Raw genomic sequence first — 24,266 nt, 5'->3', positions numbered from 1 at the left:
TGTATTTTTAGGCCTATTTGATTCCTAAACTTGTAAAAAGTATAGATCTTTGGTTGACAATGACTTATAGAACATAGGTCATGATGATTAAAGAAGTTACTTGAATACTGGCAGGGTCTTTGTATTCTCCTCTTGGTTGAAAATTACATGTGAAATGAAAAGTTAAGTACTCTAACCAAAAACACAAAACAATCAATCATTCGACGCCAACATCATTTAATGATATTATCATTATAAAACATGAAAGCACTTTAGTCATTGAATGGTGTTTGGGAACATTGGACATGCTTTATTTCAGAACTTTTCACAATTGATTTAAACATCTCACATATACAAAATAGGTACAATAAACTTTGTGGGTTTTTTCTTTTGAGAGAGAGAGGCCGCCTAAAATCCATTAAAAATGGATGAAATAATGTGCTGTCAGCATGAACACTGTATTGAAGGGGGGAATTGGAGAAAAATGGCTGAACAAAAACTTCGACAAAAATGAACAAAAAAAAAAAACTTTAAAAAACGGTCAAAACCAAACAAACATCTGACCAGATTTAGGAATATTCCACCTGCTTAAAATGGGGTTAATCAGGGGGAACCTGTGCAAGACTCAAAGTCAATACAAAGAAACACAGTAAGAATGAGAGTGGTTTCCTGCTTCTACACAGCTGTATGTTTAGCACCATAGGTCTCTGCTTCAAGTAATTCAGCACCTTTGATACAGGACGGAGCTTGAAGCCTTAGAACTCGTAACTTCTAGGTTGTGGATCAGACAGGTTCTCAATATTTTTTTCTAAAAAACAAGCGTGAGGTAGCTTCAACCTTTTTTTGTAATATTTTTGTGGTTTTAAACCTCCTCTTTGGAAGATATACAAAGACCACAAAGTGATGCATACGTTCAGCGTTTTTATTACACTTCTTTTATTTTTTACAAAATGATGACATGTCCCACAACATGGTGTTTTCCCGCGTCTCTTTGGGCTGCTGTATTAATTTGCATTGCACAACGCTCCGTTCAGTCCATTGGTCCTCTCCGATAGAGCCCAGCTTAAGCAAGTGGATGCGCAGAGGGAAATCAGCATTCAGTATAAAAACAACACAGAAAGGGCAGAGATTCTTTTTTTTTCTTTCTCTCTTTTTTTAATTTATCATGAGTCCATTTATTTGAAACAGACTGGGCCAATGTTCAAACCAAACTCTTGATCAGCTCCACCAATGTCCAAAGGTGCAATGTCGAGGATGGGCAGGCGAGATGGTTTATTTGTTCTGTATTCAATGACTGTCTTGCTCCACTGGCCAGTGTGTCTCTGCAGAGGTAGGACAAAAGGAGAAACCATGTATCAGAATAGTGCACCCACTCAGTATATCAAATCGTGAAAACATACAAATGCTTCACTTACAATAATACCCTACAGTAGCCTATGATACTTTAAATAAAGAGTCAGATTCCCAAACTCTTTCACTAACCAATAAGTTATAGAAAACTACCCTGAGCCTGAGTTAACCCTTCCACCATGCACTGCATCTATTTGTGTGAGTGAGCACAGAGAGAGAACGAACAAAGCTCTTGTTCCAGACATTGCGGTGGAAATAGAAAGGGGACTTACAGTGCAGCCGTCCTCCAGAACGTTGAAAGTGAAGCGACTGTTGCCCTCGGCACTCAGCTCCACGTCGTTAGAGCCCTGCAGGAGCACGGCCTTCTTCAGGTTGCCGTTCTCTCCGTCCATGTACGCCACGCTGTTCTTGCAGTGGTACGTGATGTTCTGGGTGGCCTGGTTGGCCAGGAGACGCATGAAGGCCAGCTGAGTGGCCATGCTCTGGGGGCTCAGGGTCTCATCATTGTACGCAAACTGTGAAACATAGGAGGAATTAAGACAGGATCAGTGTCAAGATAGTCTCAAGCATTTAGAGAAAAACCTGGTTGAAGAATCGTATAGATAGATGTCTAATGATCTCCTTAAAATGGAACCAATACAATCACGTTAATGGTAGTGGATATTAATGTAAGCCAAACACATGGTTCAATAATATACTAGTAAAACATGCCTCAAATCAGACTGGTGTGCCAATCAAATCAATGTGTCTTCCTGATGTTCAAACTGTCCGCTCTTGTCATTAGAATCAGTACAGGTTCAGTCTGCTCACCTCAGTACCACCGTTAATGGTCTCTCCGAACCAGACGTGCTTCTTGTTCTCAGAGCTCCTGTACCAGTTCTTGCGGGCGATGCTCTCTGGGTGAGGGTGGATGCAGGTGTGTCCGGTGGAGAAGTCACAGTGGGCCTTGATGGCATCAGCAATGCAGCCCTGGTTGGGGTCGATCCAGTAGAAACCTGCAGGGGAGGACAAGAACGAGAAACATCGATTAGCACCGATAATACTACTAACACTATTATTAATGCTTCATTGGGGTTTTACTTTGTTTAGGTGTTGTTTAAGTTTCAGGTTCGACATGATACTGTATATTTTATGAGTTTGATCGCTCAAGGAGAGTATTGGTAGTGAAATGTAGTGATAGATAGGGATGCAAAGTTGTTGAGACTCGAAGGATGTAGATATTTTATTGGTTAAGAGAGTATGATGGTTCTAAGGCACCTCAGTGAGTCAACCAATCAATAAAGAGAAAGACAGAGATGTGTCTGTGGCACCAACTCACCGCTGCTCCATTCGGGGTGGCTGAGTCTGATGTCTCTGCAGGTACGGGCGGGGTTCTTCTTGGAACCCTCGGGGGTGAGCAAGTTCTCGATCTGGGAGTTTAGGGACTTGATGGTGGCGTCCACCTCGTAGTCCTTGGCCCTGAGAGAGGGCTGGTCGGCTCTGTACTCATCGTAACCACCAGACTGATCGTATCCGCCACCAGCAGGACCTGCGGGTCCGGGAAGACCAGGAGAGCCGGGGGGACCCTGTGGGCGAGAGAAGAGAGTTAACAACCTCAACCTTGGTCAAAGGTCACTACAAGTGCAACTTGTATTTGTGAAGTTATGTTTAAGCTAATTACATGTTAGCCTAGATACATTATGTGTTGGGATGTTAACAGCTAGTATCTGCCTTCACACAGATCTTATTAGATCATCCCCCTTTGTCAGCCATACTGTAGCTTTTGTCTGACTGACTGGTTGACTGACTGACTGAGGCAGGTGTGTGAGTACTAGATATACTCACAGCAGGTCCGAGATGTCCAGGGGAACCACGGTGTCCAACAGGTCCGATAGCACCATGACCTCCAGCTCTACCATCCTTACCAGGGGGACCATGGGGTCCGGCAGGGCCCTAGAGACAAGCAGAGGGAGATGACAAGGACATGTGTCAATATATGTCTTTTATCTGTCTAGTTGGAGGAAGATACAACGGAGGGAGTTTGATGTGGATAGCACTGGTTACTTACTCTGGGTCCAGCAGGTCCAGTGATACCAGCAGAGCCAGTCTCACCAGATGGTCCCTGGAGGGGAGAGATATGTTTAGATTAGAGACCTCAGGGGTAGCTACAGAATACTGCAGGGGCGGGATATGGTAAGATAGTAGACCTCAGGGGTAGCTACAGCATAAAAACATTGTCATACAGTAAATTATTCAGATTTTTACTTGACATGGCTATAAGGCTTCTGTAAATGAAATGGAGGTGATACAAACTTGGGGATATGGGCTATTTCAGGATATGAGATTAGATCATGTTGTATGGATGGATGGAGGGTCAGAGCAGTCATCATGACTTACGTTTGGTCCGGGCATTCCCTGTAGACCACCATGTCCACGCAGACCCTTCATGCCTCTGTCTCCTTTCTCTCCAGCCCCACCCTTCTCTCCACGGGGACCAGCGGGGCCCTACAACACAAGGAGACAGAACCATAACAGACGTGCGTTATTTCATATAGACCTACAGTATAGGCACAATTAGGCTACGTTGATGCATTATGATAGTTAAAATGATTAGACAAGTCTTAATTCAGCCGTCCGAGTCAAGATGAGGTTGGATAAGGTACTCACGGGGGCACCACGGGCACCAGCAGCACCGACGGGACCACCATTTCCATTTGGGCCCTAGAGAGGAAGAGAAGAAGAAGATTAAGAGATGGAACCACAGTAATATGCTACAGATGGAACCACAGTAACAGTTCCTTTGTGTAGTGTACAAGTTATGTCTGTTTTATGTGAATATGAACTTACAGCCTCTCCACGGTTTCCAGGTCTGCCGACGGCGCCGGAGGGTCCGTTAGGTCCGGGTTGACCAGAGCTTCCAAGGGCTCCAGGAGAACCAGGCTCACCACGGTCACCCTGCAAGGGGGCAAAGTTCAAGGTTCAAAGTTGAAAGTTCAAGACATTGTTTCAACTGATATGAAGGTCCGTTCATATGAATGTTTCATGTTCCTGTGATGAAGCCTGTAAAATGGAATCAGCTTCCCCTCTCCCAATCCTAACCTTAACCATTAGTGGGGAAAATGCAAAACTGACCCCCAGATCAGCGTCTAGGGGCAACTTCACCCTACACCACACATGACAGAGAGGAGTGTACCTTGAAGCCAGCAGTTCCGGGACGGCCGGGAGGTCCATCGTTGCCAGTGCTACCCTGTGGGGTGACAAAATAGCATGTTAATTGCGCTGACATGGGAACTGCACGTGAACTGTAATTTCGAGCCATGTCTTTACTTACCACCATTTTTTTCTAAGTACTTGTTTAACAAATCAATTAATGAATCAATTGATCCTTACCTCACGTCCAGCCTCTCCCTGAGAACCAGTCATACCGGGCATGCCAATGTTACCAGCGGGACCACGGGGTCCAGAGGCACCAGCGGGTCCAAGTCTCCCAGGCTCACCCTGAATGGCACACAGTATCACAGGATCAACACAGTACAAACACATACCATAGTAACACAGTCAATGTACTGTATCCATAACTCATCAATGGATTGCAACGCAGACTAATATGGTTGTATGGGCTGCACTAGTCTGGAATAGCATGTCATTTTCAAGAAGTGTGTTTTAGCACATTTTTGATCATTCCAATATTATATGCCAAATAGCACATTTTCCAGAGCTTTTTTTTGTTCTGCAAGTCAGATGTTTCTGCAAAGGCAGTTTGAATAATGCTTTGAAATAACAGAAGGTGTGATGTTCTCACCACAGCACCAGGACCGCCAGGAAGACCCTTGTCACCACGGGAACCAGGCAGACCAACGAAGCCAGAGGGTCCGAGCACACCTTGGGGTCCAGCGGTACCAGGAGCACCCTGAACAGGGACAGGAGATCAGGAGGTGAGAGTGGAGAAAAGCAGAGAACAGAGAAAGAAACAATCACTTCCCCCTATCACCATTAGTGGTGAATGGGGGTGTTTTGTTATGCAACCCAAACAATGTAAAATGCCTTGAGACTAAATGAAAAGCTAGCCTGGTCCCAGATCTGTTCTGTGCTGTTTTACCAACTCCCATGGTCCTATTGCAAAACAGCACAAACAGATCTGGGACCAGGCTAGTGAAAGGCATGACATAAATCTCATCCATTCTTGAGAAGATGCCTCAATGGGAGCTATGAAGACTTACGGGAGGACCGCTCTCTCCAGTGGGTCCCTTGTCTCCAGCGATACCAGAGGGTCCAATTTGTCCATTCTCTCCCTGAGGTCCCCCGGGACCAGAATCACCACGGAGACCACGAGGGCCATCCTTACCAGCGGGACCGGCGGAGCCAGGGGGCCCAGAAATACCCTGTGTGTAGAGAAAAGGACGGGATAAGTTATTGAGGGGAAAAAAGAGAGAGGTGTGTGTGTGTGTGTGTGTGTGTGTGTGTGTACTTACAGCGGGACCGGGGCCTCCAACTCTACCGGCAGCACCAGGGAAACCAGTCAGACCCTGAAGAGAAAGAACAGAGGTCAAAGGTAGAAAGCAGCCAAGGTCACTGGGTCACAGAGAGATGGGGTGTCGTTCACAGGCGGCTGGTGGCACCTTAATTGGGGAGGATGAGCTCAGAGTAATGGCTGGAAAGAAGTCATTGGAATGGTATGAAACACATAAAACAAATGGTTTCCATGTGGTTGATCCCATTCCATTTACTCCATTCCAGACATTATTATGAGCCGTCCTCCCCTCAGCAGCCACCTGTGGTGTCGTGTGTGTGATATCAGTGACAGTACTTACAGAAGGTCCAGCATCACCACGACCACCAGGGGGGCCAGCTGGTCCACTAGCACCCTAGACAAGAAGACGAGAAAAGTCAGTAAATGATATAATTCCCAGTGAGGATTTACAGTACATGATGTCTGTGTGAATGGATATAGTTGATTCCCGTTGAAGATAGCATTTCTGAGTGAGACTTACAGAAGGTCCAGATTGGCCAGCAGGTCCAGAAGGGCCGGCGGGGCCGACATCTCCCTTTCCACCAGCGGGTCCTTTGTCTCCTCTAGGTCCAGACTGACCATCAGAACCCTGCATGGAACACAAAGACACGGGTCAGAACAGAACAAGGGCCGCAGCAACACAAGGTAGTGTGTGTGTTGGCGTGCGTACACAAAATTGAACACATGTTTGAGGGTATACGTCTCCATGTTAAAGAAAATCACTATATTCTGATGCATACATGTGACATGTTTATGTGTGGTTTCAGGGTATCAACCGAAGCAGTACTTACAGGGGGTCCGGCGAAGCCGGGAGGTCCGGCAGGTCCACCCTCTCCACGCTCTCCCTAAAACAGAGCAGGAACATGATAGGGTTGACTGGTGTTTTGGGGAAGATATTCTGAATAGTAGATCATGTTAGTCCTTAATTCCTTTGATGTGTGATAATGTATTATATAAGTAGTTGTAGGTACTTACATTGGGTCCACGAAGACCAGCAGGTCCGGCAGGGCCGAAGGAGCCAGACTCACCCTGAAAGAGAGCAAAGATGGAGAATGTAAAGGCTGAATCAACCCAAAAATCTGAAAGACTCATCTTGGAAGCTCGGATGTAGAACATTTCTTCATGGTCTGCATAACTTTGATCAATGAACCCTAGCCTTTCAAGTTCCACAGGATGTCCAGTATTCAAGTTGAAGCTTATTAATTACCATTTGTTTCCAAAACAAGCACAACAATGAGTTGCCATATCCTGGTAGATGAATTTGAAGTGTGATGGTGTATAATAGAGCAGGTGTCCAGGCAGTGTTGTGTCTTCCAGGGGCATGTCCAGTAGGCACAGCACGGAGGAAAACGGTTTTGAAACAGGGAGGTACTTGTCCAATCAGAAATGTTTTGTTTTGTTTTCTGATGCAAATCGTAAAACAATATTGGCACTATGGTGTGCCCTCCTGACCGTAACACAGGTTTCCATCATTTGAAGATGACATCAGCTGTTTGGACCTTGGCAGTGTGCTACTGAAAACTGTCCAGCAAATGGCGACGTTGAGATTCTAGATTCAGAAGCTGTGGCAGGTGGGTCAGTGCTATCTGGAATCCTAGGGACATCCATACCCTAAACTCTAACCCAAACTCCCAACTTAACCTTAACCTTAACCATAACCATTACCTAACCCTTACCATTTCAAATTTCAGCTGTATATAATTTCCACATCAATGTGGTAGGGACACTCCAAGGATCCCGGATAGCACGGACCGTGGCAGGTGGGGCGCTACTACTTCTTCTCTCTGGTCTGGACTAGAGGCCTTTGTTGTTGTCCAAATATTCAGAATGACCATACTCAACAATATAGTCCATTACATATCTTGATCACTTGTGAAGAGCCAAAGAGTCTTTAAGAAGCCTCGCTATTCCTGCTCGGTAGGTGAGTGAACGGTACTCCATCTTGGATGTGCATAATCATTGACAAATCTTCCCTAAGTGAGCCCCACAATATTTCTCATCATCTGAACCAATGTGTTTCATTCATCCTTTGCTATCCTTTCATGTGTTGAGGACTAAGGGAGACGATATTCAGGCTGTTTACCTTTTCACCATTAGCACCGGAAGGTCCAGGGGGTCCACTTGGTCCGGGGGCACCCTAGAAAGAGACACAAGGCACAAAGTCAGACTAAAACACAATAGAGACAGAATATCAATGTATTGGATGTTGTTTTCATTGTGAAAGTGACCTAATGAGATGAGAGAGGAACTTACACGGGCTCCATCTCTTCCCATGTTACCCTCAAGTCCTCTGTGTCCACCCTCACCCTAGATTCGAAAGAGGGAAAATACATGTTAGTCACTCGTTTAAAATAACCATTATATATTATTGTTTTTAGTCAAGGTCTATCAGAGAAGATGCTGCATTAAGGATAAGAATGTCAAATTCTCCCAATGTTTGTACTGTAAAATAACTGTCAAGCGCTGCATTTCACATCAGAAATGATAATTGACATCAATTACAGCTTTTATTCAACTTTTGTCTTGTGAAATATAACTTTTTTGTATATGTTTACTTGCGGCATATTCTGGGGGACTTACCTTCTCACCCTTGGGTCCAGGAGTACCACCGGCACCGCGCTCACCGGGCATGCCACCGGGTCCTTGGTGTCCAGGGCCACCAGCAATGCCGACAGAACCAGGCTCTCCCTGAAACACAGACATTGGTGAAGAATGGTTCCACCTATAAGCTATCCGTCTCATGGAGCAAGACCATGACTGGTTAGGAGCTTCATCTGACTACAGTGCTTAAAAGAACAGTGGTGTATTTCTCATACAGAATCGGGTTGCGTCTTCATCAAAACCATACATTGGTACTACCAGATCTTTTGTAGGGCCAGAAGATATTACAGACCACAACATGACAAGGAAAACTCTGGCCATTGTTTACAACAGTAATATGGTTCTAAGCCCTTCATAGAGCTGGGATCACCTTTCCCTATTAACAACAGTAATATGGTTCTAAGCCCTTCATAGAGCTGGGATCACCTTTCCCTATTAACAACAGTAATATGGTTCTAAGCCCTTCATAGAGCTGGGATCACCTTTCCCTATTAACAACAGTAATATGGTTCTAAGCCCTTCATAGAGCTGGGATCACCTTTCCCTATTAACAACAGTAATATGGTTCTAAGCCCTTCATAGAGCTGGGATCACCTTTCCCTATTAACAACAGTAATATGGTTCTAAGCCCTTCATAGAGCTGGGATCACCTTTCCCTATTAACAACAGTAATATGGTTCTAAGCCCTTCATAGAGCTGGGATCACCTTTCCCTATTAACAACAGTAATATGGTTCTAAGCCCTTCATAGAGCTGGGATCACCTTGCCACCATCGGTGCCTGGAGTTCCAGCAGGTCCACGAGCACCGATGGCTCCCTGAGATCCAGCAGAGCCAGCAGGACCAGAGTTTCCACGCTCTCCCTAGGAACAGACAGAGAGAGAGGGCGACTGTCAGCACCAGGGCTCTGTCATGGGCACACCACAGTATGTGTACACTACAGGTGTGTGGGTGTGAGATGTATATAAAGATGTAAATGAGTGAACAGGATCATGTGCATGGCAACAGGTGTATGGTTGACCAGCTGTTAGAAGATCATAGTTAATGGTCTGTGAGAGGTATTCATGAGTGGACATACCTTGACGCCAGCAGATCCAGGGAGTCCCTGGTCTCCGTGCATACCCTGTTGAGAGATGAATGCTTTGTTAGTGCAAGATATTACATAGCGAGAATACTATTAGAATAAAGAGAATATACTGAAACTGAGGAAAAAGGAGGTAATATTTCTATAAACTAAAATGGAATTTGCTGTTAAGTTTGTGTTACAGGGTAAATGTATTTGTGAAAGTTTGTTTGTTATGGCTTTGTGGATGTAGGTTTGTGGAAGTGTTTATGTGTTTGTGAATGTACAGTGGGTTTGTGTTACAGATCACAGGTTCTAGGTTTAGTTGCTCACTTGGTTGCCAGCTTTGCCAGCCTCTCCAGCAGGTCCAGCGGGGCCGGGCAGACCCTGGAAACCTGGAGCACCAGAGGGTCCCTGCTCTCCCTTCTCACCAGCGTTACCCTGTAGAAGAGAGAATCAAGTTCAATCAAATCAAATACAATTCACTGTAAGATTAGATTCTAGTTCTTACTGTGTATTTAGAGGAAATAGTGTAGACTACTTACAACAACTCCAGCAGGGCCGGGGGCTCCATTGTTACCATCAGCACCTGGGCCGCCCTAAGCAGAGACAGGGAGAGCTAGGTGAAACACTGACACTGGCAGCAGGTGAATGATAGTTCAGTCAAAGTTCATTGAGGAAACAACTCTTTTGTAATAAATGACTATAGATGTAGAGTAAGTAATACATTTGTGTTGACTGTTTGGTTCTGTACCATCAGTCATACGAGGTCACAGATTTAGGATACTTAGCTTTACCAACTGCTAATTTGAGAGATGGCTACCATAGTAGTAAATGAATGCCTTTAACAGTAGAAAGTTGATAATGTAATGAATGTTGTCTGATGCGGGGGTACTTACTCTCAGACCAGTTGCACCATTTGGTCCCTTATCACCACCCTTGCCAGCCTCACCCTGGAGGGTGAGAATGAAGAAGAGACCATGGAAACGTCAGATGATCATCGTTTCATGTTGGTTGACAGAATATACGAGCATATTCTGTCCATATTCTGTCCTTCAATTTCACTTCCTGTTTATTAATTTGATCCCATTTTGCCCATATCGAAGTGCATCAACAACCCAGCTGTCTCTCTCACAGTCCAATCTCATGCTAGTAGATCAACTTCCTGGTTTTACTTCCTGGTTCTACTTACTCCAGGTCCCTTGGGGCCGGGGAATCCGATGTTACCGGGCTGGCCTCTGGGTCCAGTTGGGCCGGGGGGACCAGTGCGTCCGTCCAGACCAGCAGCACCCTAGAATAGGATACAAAACAACGGGGATCAGATATGGCACACCACCCCTAGGTGGGTTTTAACATTGTTGGTGGATGGGGTGGGTTACTGTAACCATACCACCAATACAATGTAAGTGCTTTGAACCAATCCATTATCATGACAAGCGATTTCATTGTATTCTAATATTTTAGGATATACAGTGTTTGAAAGGATGAATATTGGAGATGTGTTTAATTACTTACAGATGGGCCTTCCTTGCCTGGGGGTCCACCCTGTCCAGAGTTTCCGGGCAGGCCCTATTAACAGACAGAACTTGTTAGTCATTCAGTATCACAGCTAGAGATCACATGCTATATTTGGTTCAGAGATTAGACAGAGAATCCATTATACATCTTATTGAAACATTATGATTGACAGGTGTGTGTGACACTTACTCTGGCTCCAGTCAGACCAGACTCGCCAGCACGACCGGCATCACCAGGGCCTCCACGGATACCACCAGGGCCGGTGGCTCCGCGAGCTCCAGGCATACCCTGGCAGAGAGGGGAGGAGGAAGAGGAACCCATGAGTAAAGAACAGTCACTATATTACAAGGTAAAATTCACTATTTTCTTCCTGCATTTGAACAACTTTCATCATGGTTAATAATATTTTAGTAAACAGAATATTTGGGGGACTTACAATGGGACCACCTCTTCCCTCCAGACCAGGCAAACCACGAGTTCCAGCACCTCCCTATGAGACACAAACAGACATGAGTCAACCATAACCACTCACCTGCACCTTATAGCAACACACCAAGACTGTACCCCCACACTGGGTCTGGTATGATATACTCACTCTAGCTCCACGCAGACCAGCGGGCCCGGTGGCACCAACCTCACCAGTTGAGCCTCTCTTTCCCTCCTCACCAGCGGGACCAGCGGCACCCTGGACACCAGAGTGACCCTGAAGGAGAAAGCAGAGACATTAGAGACAGCCACAAACACACACCATGTACTGACATAATGCTAGAGCATACCTATACTGCTAAACAGCAGTAGTATGGATACTCACAGGCTCTCCCTTAGCACCAGAATCTCCTTTTTGTCCAGAGGGTCCAGGGTCACCCTGCAGTCAAAGAGACACAGATACATGATCAATATTCATACAGATTGTGTTAGTAAAGTGTTGTTGAGCTGCTTTTTAGGTCCAGCGGTACTCACACCAAGGCCTCTAGCTCCAGTGGATCCCTGAGGGCCCTGGGGGCCAGGACCTCCTCTTGGGCCAGGGAAACCAGGGGCTCCAGCAACACCGGGGAGACCCTAGAACACACACACACACAGGATGGAAGAGTGGTGAGTAAGAAGACAGCTGAAGTACCTACTGCATAAACATGATCATAACATTACCTAATCACATTACCATAACCTTACCTAATCACATTATATAATCACAGTACCATAACATCACCTAATTACATTACCATAACATTACCTAATCACATGACCTAATCAAAGTGCCATAACATCACCTAATTACATTACCATACCATAACCTTACCTAATTACATTACCATAACCACATGACCTAATCACATTACCATAACATTACCTAATCACCCAATATCCAATGGCGTCACTAGAACAGTTACTTATGGCTAATATCACTTCCATGTAATGTGGGAACAACTGAATTCATTTCTGTCCTTCATAAATTCTAAAGCTAAAGCAATTCATCGTGGATGCTATTTGAGTGTGCTATTTGCTGATAAGTCAACTGCTGTGCCTCAATCATAACTCATATCATGCCTATATGAGTCCAAGGCTCAAGTGAACAAGATTCTACATCTTGACCTTTGTCTCACCCTAAATGACCTTTGGACTGTCAATCTAGTCTACCCACAATGCAACTATGGCCAGAATACTTACAGCAGCTCCCTTGGCGCCGTTGATACCGTTGTTACCAGGGTTACCCTACAAGGAGAGGAAAAGGAAAGAGAGAGTGTTACAGACAAGTGTGTAGAGATGCCAAGAAACCAACCAACATAATGGAAAATATATATGACCATTGGAGAGAGTTACAGTATGTATTTCAGGACCAGGTAACAAGAAAATCAAGAGAGCCTTCAATATGACATTTCACACTGTGATAATGTTGTAGTATGTTGGTAGTGTATACTTACAACGGGACCGACGGGGCCAACGGCTCCATTAGTACCGGGCTCTCCTCTGCCTCCCTGAGGTCCGGATGGGCCATTGGCTCCAGCACCTCCAATCTCTCCCTGTTACAGTAACATTTTGACTGAGTCACACAATCCATTCAAATGGGTAATAAAATGTTATATAGATGTTATATAGATGTTTTATGGTATAGAAATCCTCATAGGAACACTATGTATGGAATCATTAGTTTGGTCAACATGATTGGTCCCTTTAGTTTAGACAGTAAATCAATCAGATTATCGGATAGTGATAACCAATTAGAGAATCATGATGGGTGTTGAGAAAGCTCTTTAGATGTGGTTCTACGGTTCCCAGAACTGGGAATCTTCTCTGGTGTCCACACTAATAATGTCCATGATATACTAAGGATTGTGATCATGTAGAAATGCTTTGGAGATGACCATGATGACATCCCTTACCTTGGGGCCAGGGGCTCCAGGGAAACCAGGGGGACCAGCTGCTCCAAGAGGACCCTGGGAAACAGGAAATAGAGAGATGACATAGTGAAATAGAGGTCAAGGGTTACAGAAAGTGTTGTAAGATGAAGCTACCCCTAGAAGCGGACGATCTAACTTCAGTTTTAGCATTTCCACCTGTAATGATTTAGGTTAGGATTACGAGAGGGATAAGCTGATCCTAGATCAGATCTGGGCCTAAAGATTTTTGTAATCTTTTTAAAAATTGAACCTTTATTTAACTAGGCAGATACAGTAACGTCAACAGAGGGGTCACCCCTAGGTGATCCATAAGGTTTAGGGGTCAGAGGTTATGGGGTCAAAGGAGAAGTAGCACTCACAGCAGGGCCGGCGGGTCCGGTACTTCCATCAGCACCACGGGCACCAGCGGGGCCAGCAGGGCCGGCACGGCCTCTCTCACCATTCAGACCACGAGAACCCTGAGGTGGGGAAGAGAGGCAGAGAGAGATGAGAGAGAGTATGGTTGAGTACAAGTGTGTATTTATTTTTAAGTGCATGTATATAGTGAGTATAGTATGATATATTACTGGTTGTACATTTGATTTCCCAACAAGGATAATACATAGTGATTGGTGATCAGTAGACAGTGAAGAGGATACAGCAAGTACTCATCTCCACTGTTTCCTTTGCAATCAGCTATGTGAACGCAATGTATTTTGCATGTGACAAATGATAAAGAATCAATGTGGGGTACATTCAGACTCGGCTATGCAGGTGACATGTTCTATTAGTGATACATATGGCTCGGGCTAGCACCTGACAACATGCTAATTTTGACATTTTCCTCTTGGGAACAATATGATGAAAAAGAGAAGGGTGACATAATGTGTGAACTTACAGCTGATCCGGGGTTTCCGTTAGCTCCATGGGCACCTGTCTCACCCTATGGGAGAAGCAGGAGAACACGTATTCAGATGACAGGAGGTCATAGGTTACGAACGGTGTGAACACTGGATATATCTAGATTGGTAAACATGGGTGTAATAGAAATGTAATTCTCAGAGATCTATGTAGGTACTATGGTGAACAAGTGGTAAAACAAACACTGATATTTGAGTAACCGCTATCAATGTAGCGAGATTGTGACTAAATGTGCACTAAAATGTGCTACTGTATGTGAAATTCACTTTACTTTTAGGTGTTACAGGGTAGGTTTCCGGACCCAGGTTAATCCTATACGTCAAGTCAAAAGCTTGCACAATGGATCTCTCCATTGAAAGTGTTTTTTTTAGTCCAGGACTAGGCCTAATCTGTGGCCTACAAAGATGAAAGCTAAATGTCTGTTACACCTCTGCATTAGGCCTCCTGTGCAATCTGTGGGATTTGACAGGGATAAAGGAATGAGGTTGTGATTGAGGAGGATGTACTGTGGCTGCAACGTTACCTTAGCACCTCCTGAACCAGACTCTCCCTTGCGTCCATCCAGACCATTGTAACCCTGGAGCACAAAGAGAACAGGTTAGCATCCTGAGACATTACACAATTATAGTCTAAAATCAATTAAGAACAGGAAACAAATAATCTCCCCCACCCCCTTATCGTTCAGATCATATTAATTCTCATATTGATTATCTGGTGAGGGAATATTAATTTGAGTTTAATCTTGAGATCTCTGCTACTTGTATTCTGTTTGATGTGGGATGCATTTTCGCTCAGCTTCTCATGGGACAAAACTCCTAATTTCCCATCATTACTAGTCTTTTCTAAAGACTATATCTGCATCTCAAAATACACACCATTCCTTTCATAGTGCACTTGACCAGAGCCACAGTGGAGGGGGAATAGGGAATAGGGTGTCATTTGAGATTAGTACTACAAGGGAAGTGTGTGACTGGGTCACATTCAGTGGGGTGCAACATTACAGAACATCCAGATACAAATGTATTACGTAGAACAGACATGCTTCTCTGTCATGTGGAATGGAGAATCATGTCAGCTCTATACAAGTAATCTCTATCTGTAACCTTCAGAGCGTTGCACCCTCCTGAATGCTACCCAGGTGTGTCTCCAGGACAGAACAGGTATACTGTATAACAGCGTCTTTGGGAGGTCGTTAAGAGAGGCAGGGCCAGGCAGGTATTTATGTAAATACTCACTCTGTGTCCCTTCATTCCAGGAAGTCCAGGAGTTCCGGGGAATCCACGAGCACCCTACAGAGGAGGGAAAGAAGAGGTTTTACGTGATGACACTATGGGTTCATGTATATTTAGTGTCAATGTATATTTTGTTAAAGTCTGTCAGCTCTGGACATTGCCCTTACCTGAGTTCCAGGGCCACCTCTGTCACCAGGCTTTCCAGGTCTTCCGTTGTTACCCTAGAATTGAACAGACAAGCTGCATTAGATGTGTATACTGTAGGTCCACTATCATGATAGCATGTGTCTGTAGCATTTTCCACATCCACTAATCCCCAGTAGGCAAGTAGTGCCACAGGTAGATAGTTATCAAACCAACAGTTAGACCAAAATAACACCAAGGATTTTAACCTTTTACTTACATCCTCACCGGGCTTGCCAGCGGATCCAGAAGGTCCACGAGCACCAATGGAGCCCTTGGATGAGAGAGATGTCAGAGGTCAGGGTTAAGGTCATAGTCAAATTCTGTGATCAATGTTTTAGGCTGCCTTTCTGTGTAGTAGTGTAGTGTTGATGGCTTCATCTGTGTCTGTAGAGTTGAAATGGTTAACGTACAGGTATGAGAAATGAATATCTGTTTAGTCCAAATTGACTATGGGGTATCACTGTGTGGGGATGTGTTGGACTATAACTATACTACATGGGACAGTGTTGAAGATGTGGGATAAGGGGTAGAGGAGAGAGAGTAAGGAGATATGTATAGAGTGACATGCTGAGCTCTGATCTGAGAGAATGTAACAGTGGGTTACAGTTTCCATGAGAGAGTTATCTTACAGTCTGTCCAGGCTCTCCAGGCTCTCCAGCGTGTCCTGTGAATCCTTGGGGTCCCTGTTGATGGGAAAACGACACAACAGTGAGTCGATTTATCCAAATGAGACGTTGTTTTATTACTATGTGATCAGTTAGGTGTGATGAGTAGAACCAGGACTTATTGCATTCTGAACATGTGATCTGATCCCTAGTTAGGGGCTATAGTAGGGTCCTAGTTAGGGGTCCTAGTTAGGGGCTATAGTAGGGGTCCTAGTTAGGGACTATAGTAGGGGTCCTAGTTAGGGACTATAGTAGGGGTCCTAGTTAGGGGTCCTAGTTAGGGGCTATAGTAGAGGTCCTAGTTAGGGGTCCTAGTTAGGGGCTATAGTAGGGTCCTAATTAGGGGCTATAGTAGGGTCCTAATTAGGGGCTATAGTTAGGGGCTATAGTAGGGGCTATAGTAGGGGTCCTAGTTAGGGGCTATAGTAGGGGTCCTAGTTAGGGGCTATAGTAGGAATCCTAGTTAGGGGCTATAGTAGAGGTCCTAGTTAGGGGCTATAGTAGAGGTCCTAGTTAGGGGTCCTAGTTAGGGGTCCTAGTTAGGGGCTATAGTAGGGTCCTAATTAGGGGTCCTAGTTAGGGGCTATAGTAGGGGTCCTAGTTAGGGGCTATAGTAGGAATCCTAGTTAGGGGCTATAGTAGAGGTCCTAGTTAGGGGCTATAGTAGGGCCCTAGTTAGTGGCTATAGTAGGGCCCTAGTTAGTGGCTATAGTAGGGCCCTAGTTAGTGGCTATAGTAGGGCCCTAGTTAGTGGCTATAGTAGGGCCCTAGTTAGTGGCTATAGTAGGGCCCTAGTTAGTGGCTATAGTAGGGCCCTAGTTAGTGGCTATAGTAGGGCCCTAGTTAGTGGCTATAGTAGTGGCTATAGTAGGGCCCTAGTTAGTGGCTATAGTAGGGGTCCTTGTTAGTGGCTATAGTAGGGGTCCTAGTTAGGGGTCCTAGTTAGGGGCTATAGTAGGGGTCCTAGTTAGGAGCTATAGTAGGGGTCCTAGTTAGGGGCTATAGTAGGGGTCCTAGTTAGGGGCTATAGTAGGGGTCCTAGTTAGGGGCTATAGTAGGGGTCCTAGTTAGGGGCTATAGTAGGGGTCCTAGTTAGGGGCTATAGTAGGGGTCCTAGTTAGGGGCTATAGTAGGGGTCCTAGTTAGGGGCTATAGTAGGGGTCCTAGTTAGGGGCTATAGTAGGGGTCCTAGTTAGGGGCTATAGTAGGGGTCCTAGTTAGGGGCTATAGTAGGGGTCCTAGTTAGGGGCTATAGTAGGGGTCCTAGTTAGGGGCTATAGTAGGGGTCCTAGTTAGGGGCTATAGTAGGGGTCCTAGTTAGGGGCTATAGTAGGGTCCTAGTTAGGGGCTATAGTAGGGGTCCTAGTTAGGGGCTATAGTAGGGGTCCTAGTTAGGGGCTATAGTAGGGGTCCTAGTTAGGGGCTATAGTAGGGGTCCTAGTTAGGGGCTATAGTAGGGGTCCTAGTTGGGGGCTATAGTAGGGGTCCTAGTTAGGGGCTATAGTAGGGGTCCTAGTTAGGGGCTATAGTAGGGGTCCTAGTTAGGGGCTATAGTAGGGGTCCTAGTTAGGGGCTGTACTAGGGCCTGTGAGTTTTTCCTGGCCAGGTCACTGAGTCAGGAAAACCTCCTGGCCTTCATGTTGAGTTTATATGAGAAAAAGAAACAACATTGTGTCATTTGACATCATTTGAGAACTACTTACAGGGGATCCGGGAGGTCCGTTGGGCCCTCTAGATCCCATCAAACCCTGAGGAGAGAAAGACAAAGCACATTGAAATCAGATCAAAGTTACTGTACATGATCTTAATACTGTTCAATCAAAATGGACGTCCAATTCAGATATGAATCAGTGTAGGGGGAATGAAATTGGAAAAATGTCAAACAAAAACTTTTGCTTAAAATAGCAGAGAAAGGCTGTGTGAAATGTGTGAAATCTTATCCAAATTTAAATCTTAAATGATTTGGGAAGAAGAGGGATAACATTTGAAGAGAATAAAATGGTAATACATTATTCATGGTTCCCGAATTGGTATTCTATTGGTAAACACTTAGCTATGTATCTTGATGTGTCTCTACAGAGTAGATGAAGAAATAACTTCAGGGTTTGTTGTCATATGCTGGACGATGAAGAGGTTATGATCAGTTTCGTAACAGCTCATGATCTACAATGCTGTTTCTGGCTGAATCCCAAAAGAAAGCCTACTCCATAGGCATTGATAAGATTATGAAAGGCTATCAGCTTCACGGTTACAACTCTATCAGATCCATACAAATGCCTAGGGGTCAGGGGCTAGGCAAGGACTAGTGACAAGGGAATAATGGCCTAAGGGCTAAGCAGGGACAGTGCTAGTGCTAGTGCCAAGTAGGAAGGGCCTACAGGGTGTGCCAACTGGTTAGGGGTGAGGGTTTAATTTGGGGTTAATTCAGGGTCCCTCTCCCTGTTGTGTCCGGAGGCCTCACCATGGGTCCAGGTCCGGGGTCGCTGCCTTTTCCTCCATCAAACTGAGCAGCAAAGTTCTGGCAAAACAAAACAGGGACACACATTATTATCACAGAAATGAACAATTAATAAAAGCCATGTTTGACAAAAAATAATGGTATAGTAGTCATAATTCCATTGGTTAATCCCAGAGGGTCCTGAGACATCAGAATAGTAGTTCTTAGAGTCAACCATGATGAACAATATTGACAAACTGTCCCAGTATTGAAAATAAGTTTAGTCTAAAACGAAATTATCTCAGAATATAAGGTCATTGGAACCTCCAATCACTTTGTTGTGTGCGTAAGCCATGTTTATGATTTACAGTGTCAGGGGGTCATCGTGGAGTCAAAGGTTCATAGGTCAACAAGGTATAAAGTCATAAGGGTATATGAGGTCATGTGTGAGGTCATGGGGTCAAGACCACCCAATTGAACTCATCCCTAGAGAGTACTAGGTAAGGCTTCAAGGGACAGTCTGAACACTTTTACCATGGCTGATTTGAGATGAACCAAGTGCCCTGCCCCGGTAACAAACCAAAACAGATGAGTTCTGTTGGTCACGTTTAGAGTTACAAATGTCCTCCATTTTCAGGGGGAAAAATTGCCAGCCAGTGAAAACATTTGTTACAGAACTGTCAGCCATTTTATGTGTGACTAAAACATTTTATGTGTGACTGAAACATGCTCGTTTTTAGAGTGAGAAAATGAGGGACATAATGATATAGCTGAACTTACTCCTCCAAGTCCAGGGGGACCAGGGGGGCCGGCAACGCCGGGGAGTCCAGCTTTACCATCTCTTCCATTACGGCCTTGGGGACCCTGAGAGATGAGAGAGCGATAGAAACAACTTATTATTTAAAGAAATGTTTCAGCTAAAATACTTTATATTCTATACATATTCATGCTGTAATTCCGCTGGAAATCTCCTTCATCCTCTGATGTTGTTTATGATGACTTTCTATTTTTTGTTTTGTTTTCTGTTGTGATGTTGCCCAGTCCTGTAACATGCTATAAGTGCTGTATTGTACACTATAGAAAAATGGGAAAACATTCTACATTATTAGATAAGCAAAATTATTACAAAATGACTACAATTTACAAAATTATGTATAATTGATTTATAGCCATTTTAAAATCATATGTTATTGCTTATATGTTTATAATATATCTGGGTAAAAATACATCCAATAATATCGTTGTCAACATCGAGGATGTAGGCCTCTGTGCCATGTGATCAAGGGGTGTGGCCACAACGGGGTCAAAGTATGTCATGTAGCCCGCTCAGAAATCTACATTTAAACAAGTGTAGTAACTTGCAGACACCTAACTTACAACATCTAAACACCATAGGGGACAGCTGGGTTTTCTTTGCTTACCCTGTCACCTCGAGGTCCTTTCTCTCCCGTTGGGCCCTATGGTGGGAAAATATCTTAATCAGACAAACATACAAGACAAACCACTGAAATAAACATTTTAAAAGCATATCAGTACTTCTAGCAAAGCTGGTCAGACCCTAATCTCAAATAGATTGCATCAATGTTAAAGGAAAAATCCACTCAAACTATCTTTTGGTATTTTTTTCATTAATCCAATGTTGATCATTGTGATGATGTGGCCAGTGACACTTTGCTTCTTGAAAGTCCAATATCTTGAAAATTTGACTGCTGACATGTAAAACATTTTGGGACTGTATCAACAGTGGATTAATGAAAAAAATACCAAGAGATAGTTTGAGTGGATTTTTCCTTTAATTGAGTTCAAGCGTTAGAAGATAGACTGCTATGTGTCATAATGTGTACATAAACAAACTTGACCTTACAGTTTGAGGACAAGCATGTCAACACATTAATGTTACTGTATGAGTCAACAGTGCATACTGACTCGGCCTCTCACTTGACCTTTGAGTAATCCTGAGCCTCAAAGTTCAGATATGCCACACTTTTCTATACTAGTAAATGACACATAAGAACATGTTTGCTCACCTTGAGTCCACCCTAAATAGAAAAGAAGATAAATAAATTTAAGATTTATTTATTCAGTCTTTCCTACATTTCTTATGTCATTCAAAGTGTAAGCTATATCAACCGTACCTCAGTTCTCATCTCTCTTTTTTCCCAACAAAGCATATTAGTTGCCAGTGTCATAACACAGTATTGCATGCATAAGTGTATATTATAAGTCACATGCTTGTGCAGATAACTATATCAAACATATAACAGCACAAAGATATAATATCATATTAAGCACTTTTGCAGAGAGATGTTTAAAGGTGCACTATGGAGCTGGGTCAGTGATCTAATGCCAAATCCAGATTGATGTTGCATGGCAGTAGGCTATGCAGGTGTATAGGCCAATCAATCAATCATAATCACTTCACATTATAGAAACACTACCCCTTTAAAGCATCAGAATGCCAACATAGAGCTGAGAAACAATATCCAGGTGAGCAATTTGTAGCAATCTCAACTATAACAGACCATTTTAAACAAGAAACACTTCCTTTATACTGTAAAAAAAAAGAAGATATAATACAGGCCAAATCCAGGGCCTGTGTTAAAAAAGCTTCTCATAGTAGGAGTGCTTATCTAGGATCAGGTCTTCCCTTCCACATAATTGTATTCATTATTATCTAAAATGCTAAACTGATTCTAGATCAGCACTTCTCAGAGACTTACTGAATATGGGCCTGGAATGTATCTGCCATTTTTAGCTTTCAAACCTCTTCCTGATCCTATTAAAGGGCCCGTTGTGCCCAGCGGCCCCATGGGTAAACCAGCACCAGCACTGGCAGTTTTAACTTTCACTGACACCACCCCTGACCAATAGGAGCCTCACCTATTCATTGGCAGCAAATAAAGAAAAAATAACCCTCTTCAGAGGTAGCCTAAAATCAAACTGAAATACTCCGCTATAGTTGAGATTGCTCATATTGTCGACAGAGGGATCCTTTCACCGAATATTAGCTGGAATTTGGAACCAACAGATGAGATGCAAAAAGGTAAAATCTCTTCTAAAAGCTGTTTCGATAGATAATATCATGCACATGTACTAACCGCTGTGATGTTTCAACGAGGAGGAGGAGGAGGAAAGGACATACTCAGTTAGAACATGATAACTAACATAGTAAAATAGTTTCTGGAGCAATCTAAATTCTCTCTTCTTTTGACCCATTTGTCTAATGCAAAATGCCTTATTTTCCTTTGTACATAGCAAAATATAACTGTTATTTGTTTCCAGAATATACACAAAGATTAGAAAGATTAGAATGATAAGCATCTAAAAGGCAATCTGACAAAAACAACCAAAACCATATAAAAGGTGAAAGGTATCAAAGCTGTCCATATAAATGCGGCCTAGCTTCTACAATATTCCATTGAGTTTTTTCAACAACATTGGGTCATATATAGGCCTGAAGTAGCTACTAAAATTCAACAGCATCCATCTTTAGGGAAAATAAAAATATTCAAATATGACTGAATTATATTTAATGCATTGTTGACAACTTCTCACTGACTGGAAATGTCAGTGTCATTTAGACACTTGCCAACCAGCCAGCAGTCAAGTGTTTACAGGCTTCAAAGGCCTGTGTATCCACATCCCCTAAGGAAATCAACTTGTGATGGAACGAAGACCAGAAGTAAGCCTAGTGTAATTAGGTACTGTATATGGATGTACTGCTATAAATTAAGTGATCAGCATTCACTATAGTATACCTAAGTAAATTATATCCTATCATATGCTATCCTATGCTTTTGTATTGCATCATTGCCTATTATCTACTCTGTATAGCAGGGCTGCCCAACCCTCTTCCCGGAGATCTACTGTCCTGTAGGTTTTCAGTCCAATCATCTTCCTGGAGATCTACTGTCCTGTAGGTTTTCAGTCCAACCCTCTTCCTGGAGATCTACCGTCCTGTGGGTTCTCAGTTCAACCCTAATTTAACACATTCTACTAATTAGCTGCTCAACAAGACCTTAACTAGCTGAATCAGAGATGCTAAATTAGGGTTGGACTGAACCCACAGGACAGTAGATCTTCAGGAAGAGGGTTGGACTGAAAACACACAGGACAGTAGATCTCCAGGAAGATGATTGGACTGAAAACCTACAGGACAGTAGATCTCCAGGAAGAGGGTTGGGCAGCCCTGATGTATAGCAACTCGATTTTGACGAGTCTAAATTACTACATTTTGGTCTAAATTACATTGTCAATGGTTTTGAAGAACTATCATCTTATGTTGCTTGTTATGACCTAGGCGTTTCCTGTTTAGGCCTCAGTGGTGTCCTCATTATGATGCAGCATAACAACCGGTTCCTCTACATTTGGTCCTGCCCTGCTGATGGAGTGGCATCGCACCTCCGCTAAAATACTGCGTTGTAATGTCCTTACGTGACCACTAGATAACGCATTTGGACACTTAAAAGAATATCATCATGGAAAAGATTGTTTTAACTTATATTAGTTGTATATACAACGCAAATGTCATTTGTTTTACTTGAAAATAACGCTCTTAATTCTTATAATATAAATATTAACTATATTTAAATGAAATAGCTCTAAACCTCTACACAAGGCCTTCTCTTTCACAAGGCCTAACAAATAGGTCATAGCTTGCACTAAGTTACTCAAGAATATGTCAAAATAATTTTGGGATCGAAAATCTATACTTTTGTAAAGATCTATATGTATTTCTATAGAAAATATATCTGGGAGCGATGATGCCAAAGGGGATGCTGTTAAATTGACCACCAGGGGGCGACGTTTCAATTCCCTATAATAAAAGTTAATTCCCTGGACTCTGAACAGTATGTACAACGCCCCAAACTTTTCATCCTAGGAGTTTACAGATACATTCCAATTGTAGTCTAGCTGTTCGCAGTTCCATTGTTCTAAAATCTATTCAAAGCCACTACCTTAACAACTTTAAACGATTCTTTCAAGGCTGTGATAACGTTTTCATCAGTGCGTTTCTCTGAGACTATTCAATTGGCAATTGTATCCACGGAAAAAGAATGAAGAATCCACCGAAATGACCAGGATCCGTTCGGTTTTATACAGCCAGAGGGAAGCCCTCAAAATAACTTTTAGTGGTCCTCTGGTTATTTCCAAGTAAGTTCCATATAAAAGCCAAGCATAAGCGCTGTAAGGTCCTCCTGAACTCTTAAAACAGGACAAAAATCCTCGGTAAAAGACAAAAACATATCAAACTTACATTGGCATGATGCTAGAAATGAAGTTACTGCAAGCAGCAACAGAATCCGGTTATCCACAAAGCTGAGCATGTCTAAGCAGACATGCAGACTCCTTGTGCTGCAGTGCCCTGTTTAACTACTTCAAGCAGGCATACAGTTGTGGTGACTAGAGTAACTCCAAGATTGGAAACCTGCTGCCTTGATGCTAGAATAAT

The 24,266-nt window shown here is 43.5% G+C and overlaps 1 protein-coding gene across 2 annotated transcripts; it reads right to left on the bottom strand.

Annotated features, from left to right (window-relative positions):
* Positions 1-203: 203 nt before the first annotated feature.
* On the bottom strand, positions 204-24,266 carry LOC120022140 (collagen alpha-2(I) chain-like). Of its 2 annotated transcripts, XM_038965994.1 has the most exons (50): positions 24,072-24,266; positions 21,913-21,914; positions 20,842-20,853; positions 20,236-20,271; positions 19,595-19,678; positions 18,839-18,895; positions 18,081-18,125; positions 16,342-16,395; positions 15,930-15,983; positions 15,694-15,747; positions 15,530-15,583; positions 14,818-14,871; positions 14,272-14,316; positions 13,754-13,852; positions 13,377-13,430; positions 12,918-13,016; positions 12,664-12,708; positions 11,959-12,057; positions 11,810-11,863; positions 11,594-11,701; positions 11,435-11,488; positions 11,188-11,286; positions 10,996-11,049; positions 10,673-10,771; positions 10,380-10,433; positions 10,026-10,079; positions 9,814-9,921; positions 9,496-9,540; positions 9,182-9,280; positions 8,399-8,506; positions 8,072-8,125; positions 7,902-7,955; positions 6,794-6,847; positions 6,610-6,663; positions 6,300-6,407; positions 6,120-6,173; positions 5,781-5,834; positions 5,529-5,690; positions 5,111-5,218; positions 4,699-4,806; positions 4,502-4,555; positions 4,156-4,263; positions 3,976-4,029; positions 3,706-3,813; positions 3,377-3,430; positions 3,154-3,261; positions 2,648-2,894; positions 2,140-2,324; positions 1,602-1,844; positions 204-1,301 (listed from the first exon to the last, which is right to left on the bottom strand). In XM_038965994.1, the coding sequence occupies exons 1-50, from the start codon at positions 24,139-24,141 to the stop codon at positions 1,155-1,157; spliced, it is 4,071 nt and encodes a 1,356-aa protein (XP_038821922.1). In that variant the 5' UTR covers positions 24,142-24,266; the 3' UTR covers positions 204-1,154. The 2 variants fall into 2 exon arrangements, with proteins under 2 accessions (XP_038821922.1, XP_038821923.1); XM_038965995.1 differs by lacking the exon at positions 20,842-20,853 and having other exon boundaries at positions 1,155-1,301.

This window comes from Salvelinus namaycush, chromosome 27, assembly GCF_016432855.1.
Source record: "Salvelinus namaycush isolate Seneca chromosome 27, SaNama_1.0, whole genome shotgun sequence".
In the NCBI taxonomy this organism is placed as follows: domain Eukaryota; kingdom Metazoa; phylum Chordata; class Actinopteri; order Salmoniformes; family Salmonidae; genus Salvelinus; species Salvelinus namaycush.
This window is presented reverse-complemented; position numbering and strand designations above follow the sequence as displayed.

What these genes read in the sequence shown, in the direction of transcription:
- LOC120022140 (XM_038965994.1), bottom strand. Translation starts at nt 24,141, where the DNA reads ATGCTCAGCTTTGTGGATAACCGGATTCTGTTGCTGCTTGCAGTAACT. An exon ending in CTGGATCTGCTGGCGTCAAG is followed by an intron (nt 9,281 to 9,495) that starts GTATGTCCACTC and finishes GTCTGTTCCTAG; the next exon opens with GGAGAGCGTGGAAACTCTGG. An exon ending in CTGGTCTTCGTGGACCCAAT is followed by an intron (nt 6,664 to 6,793) that starts GTAAGTACCTAC and finishes GCTCTGTTTTAG; the next exon opens with GGAGAGCGTGGAGAGGGTGG.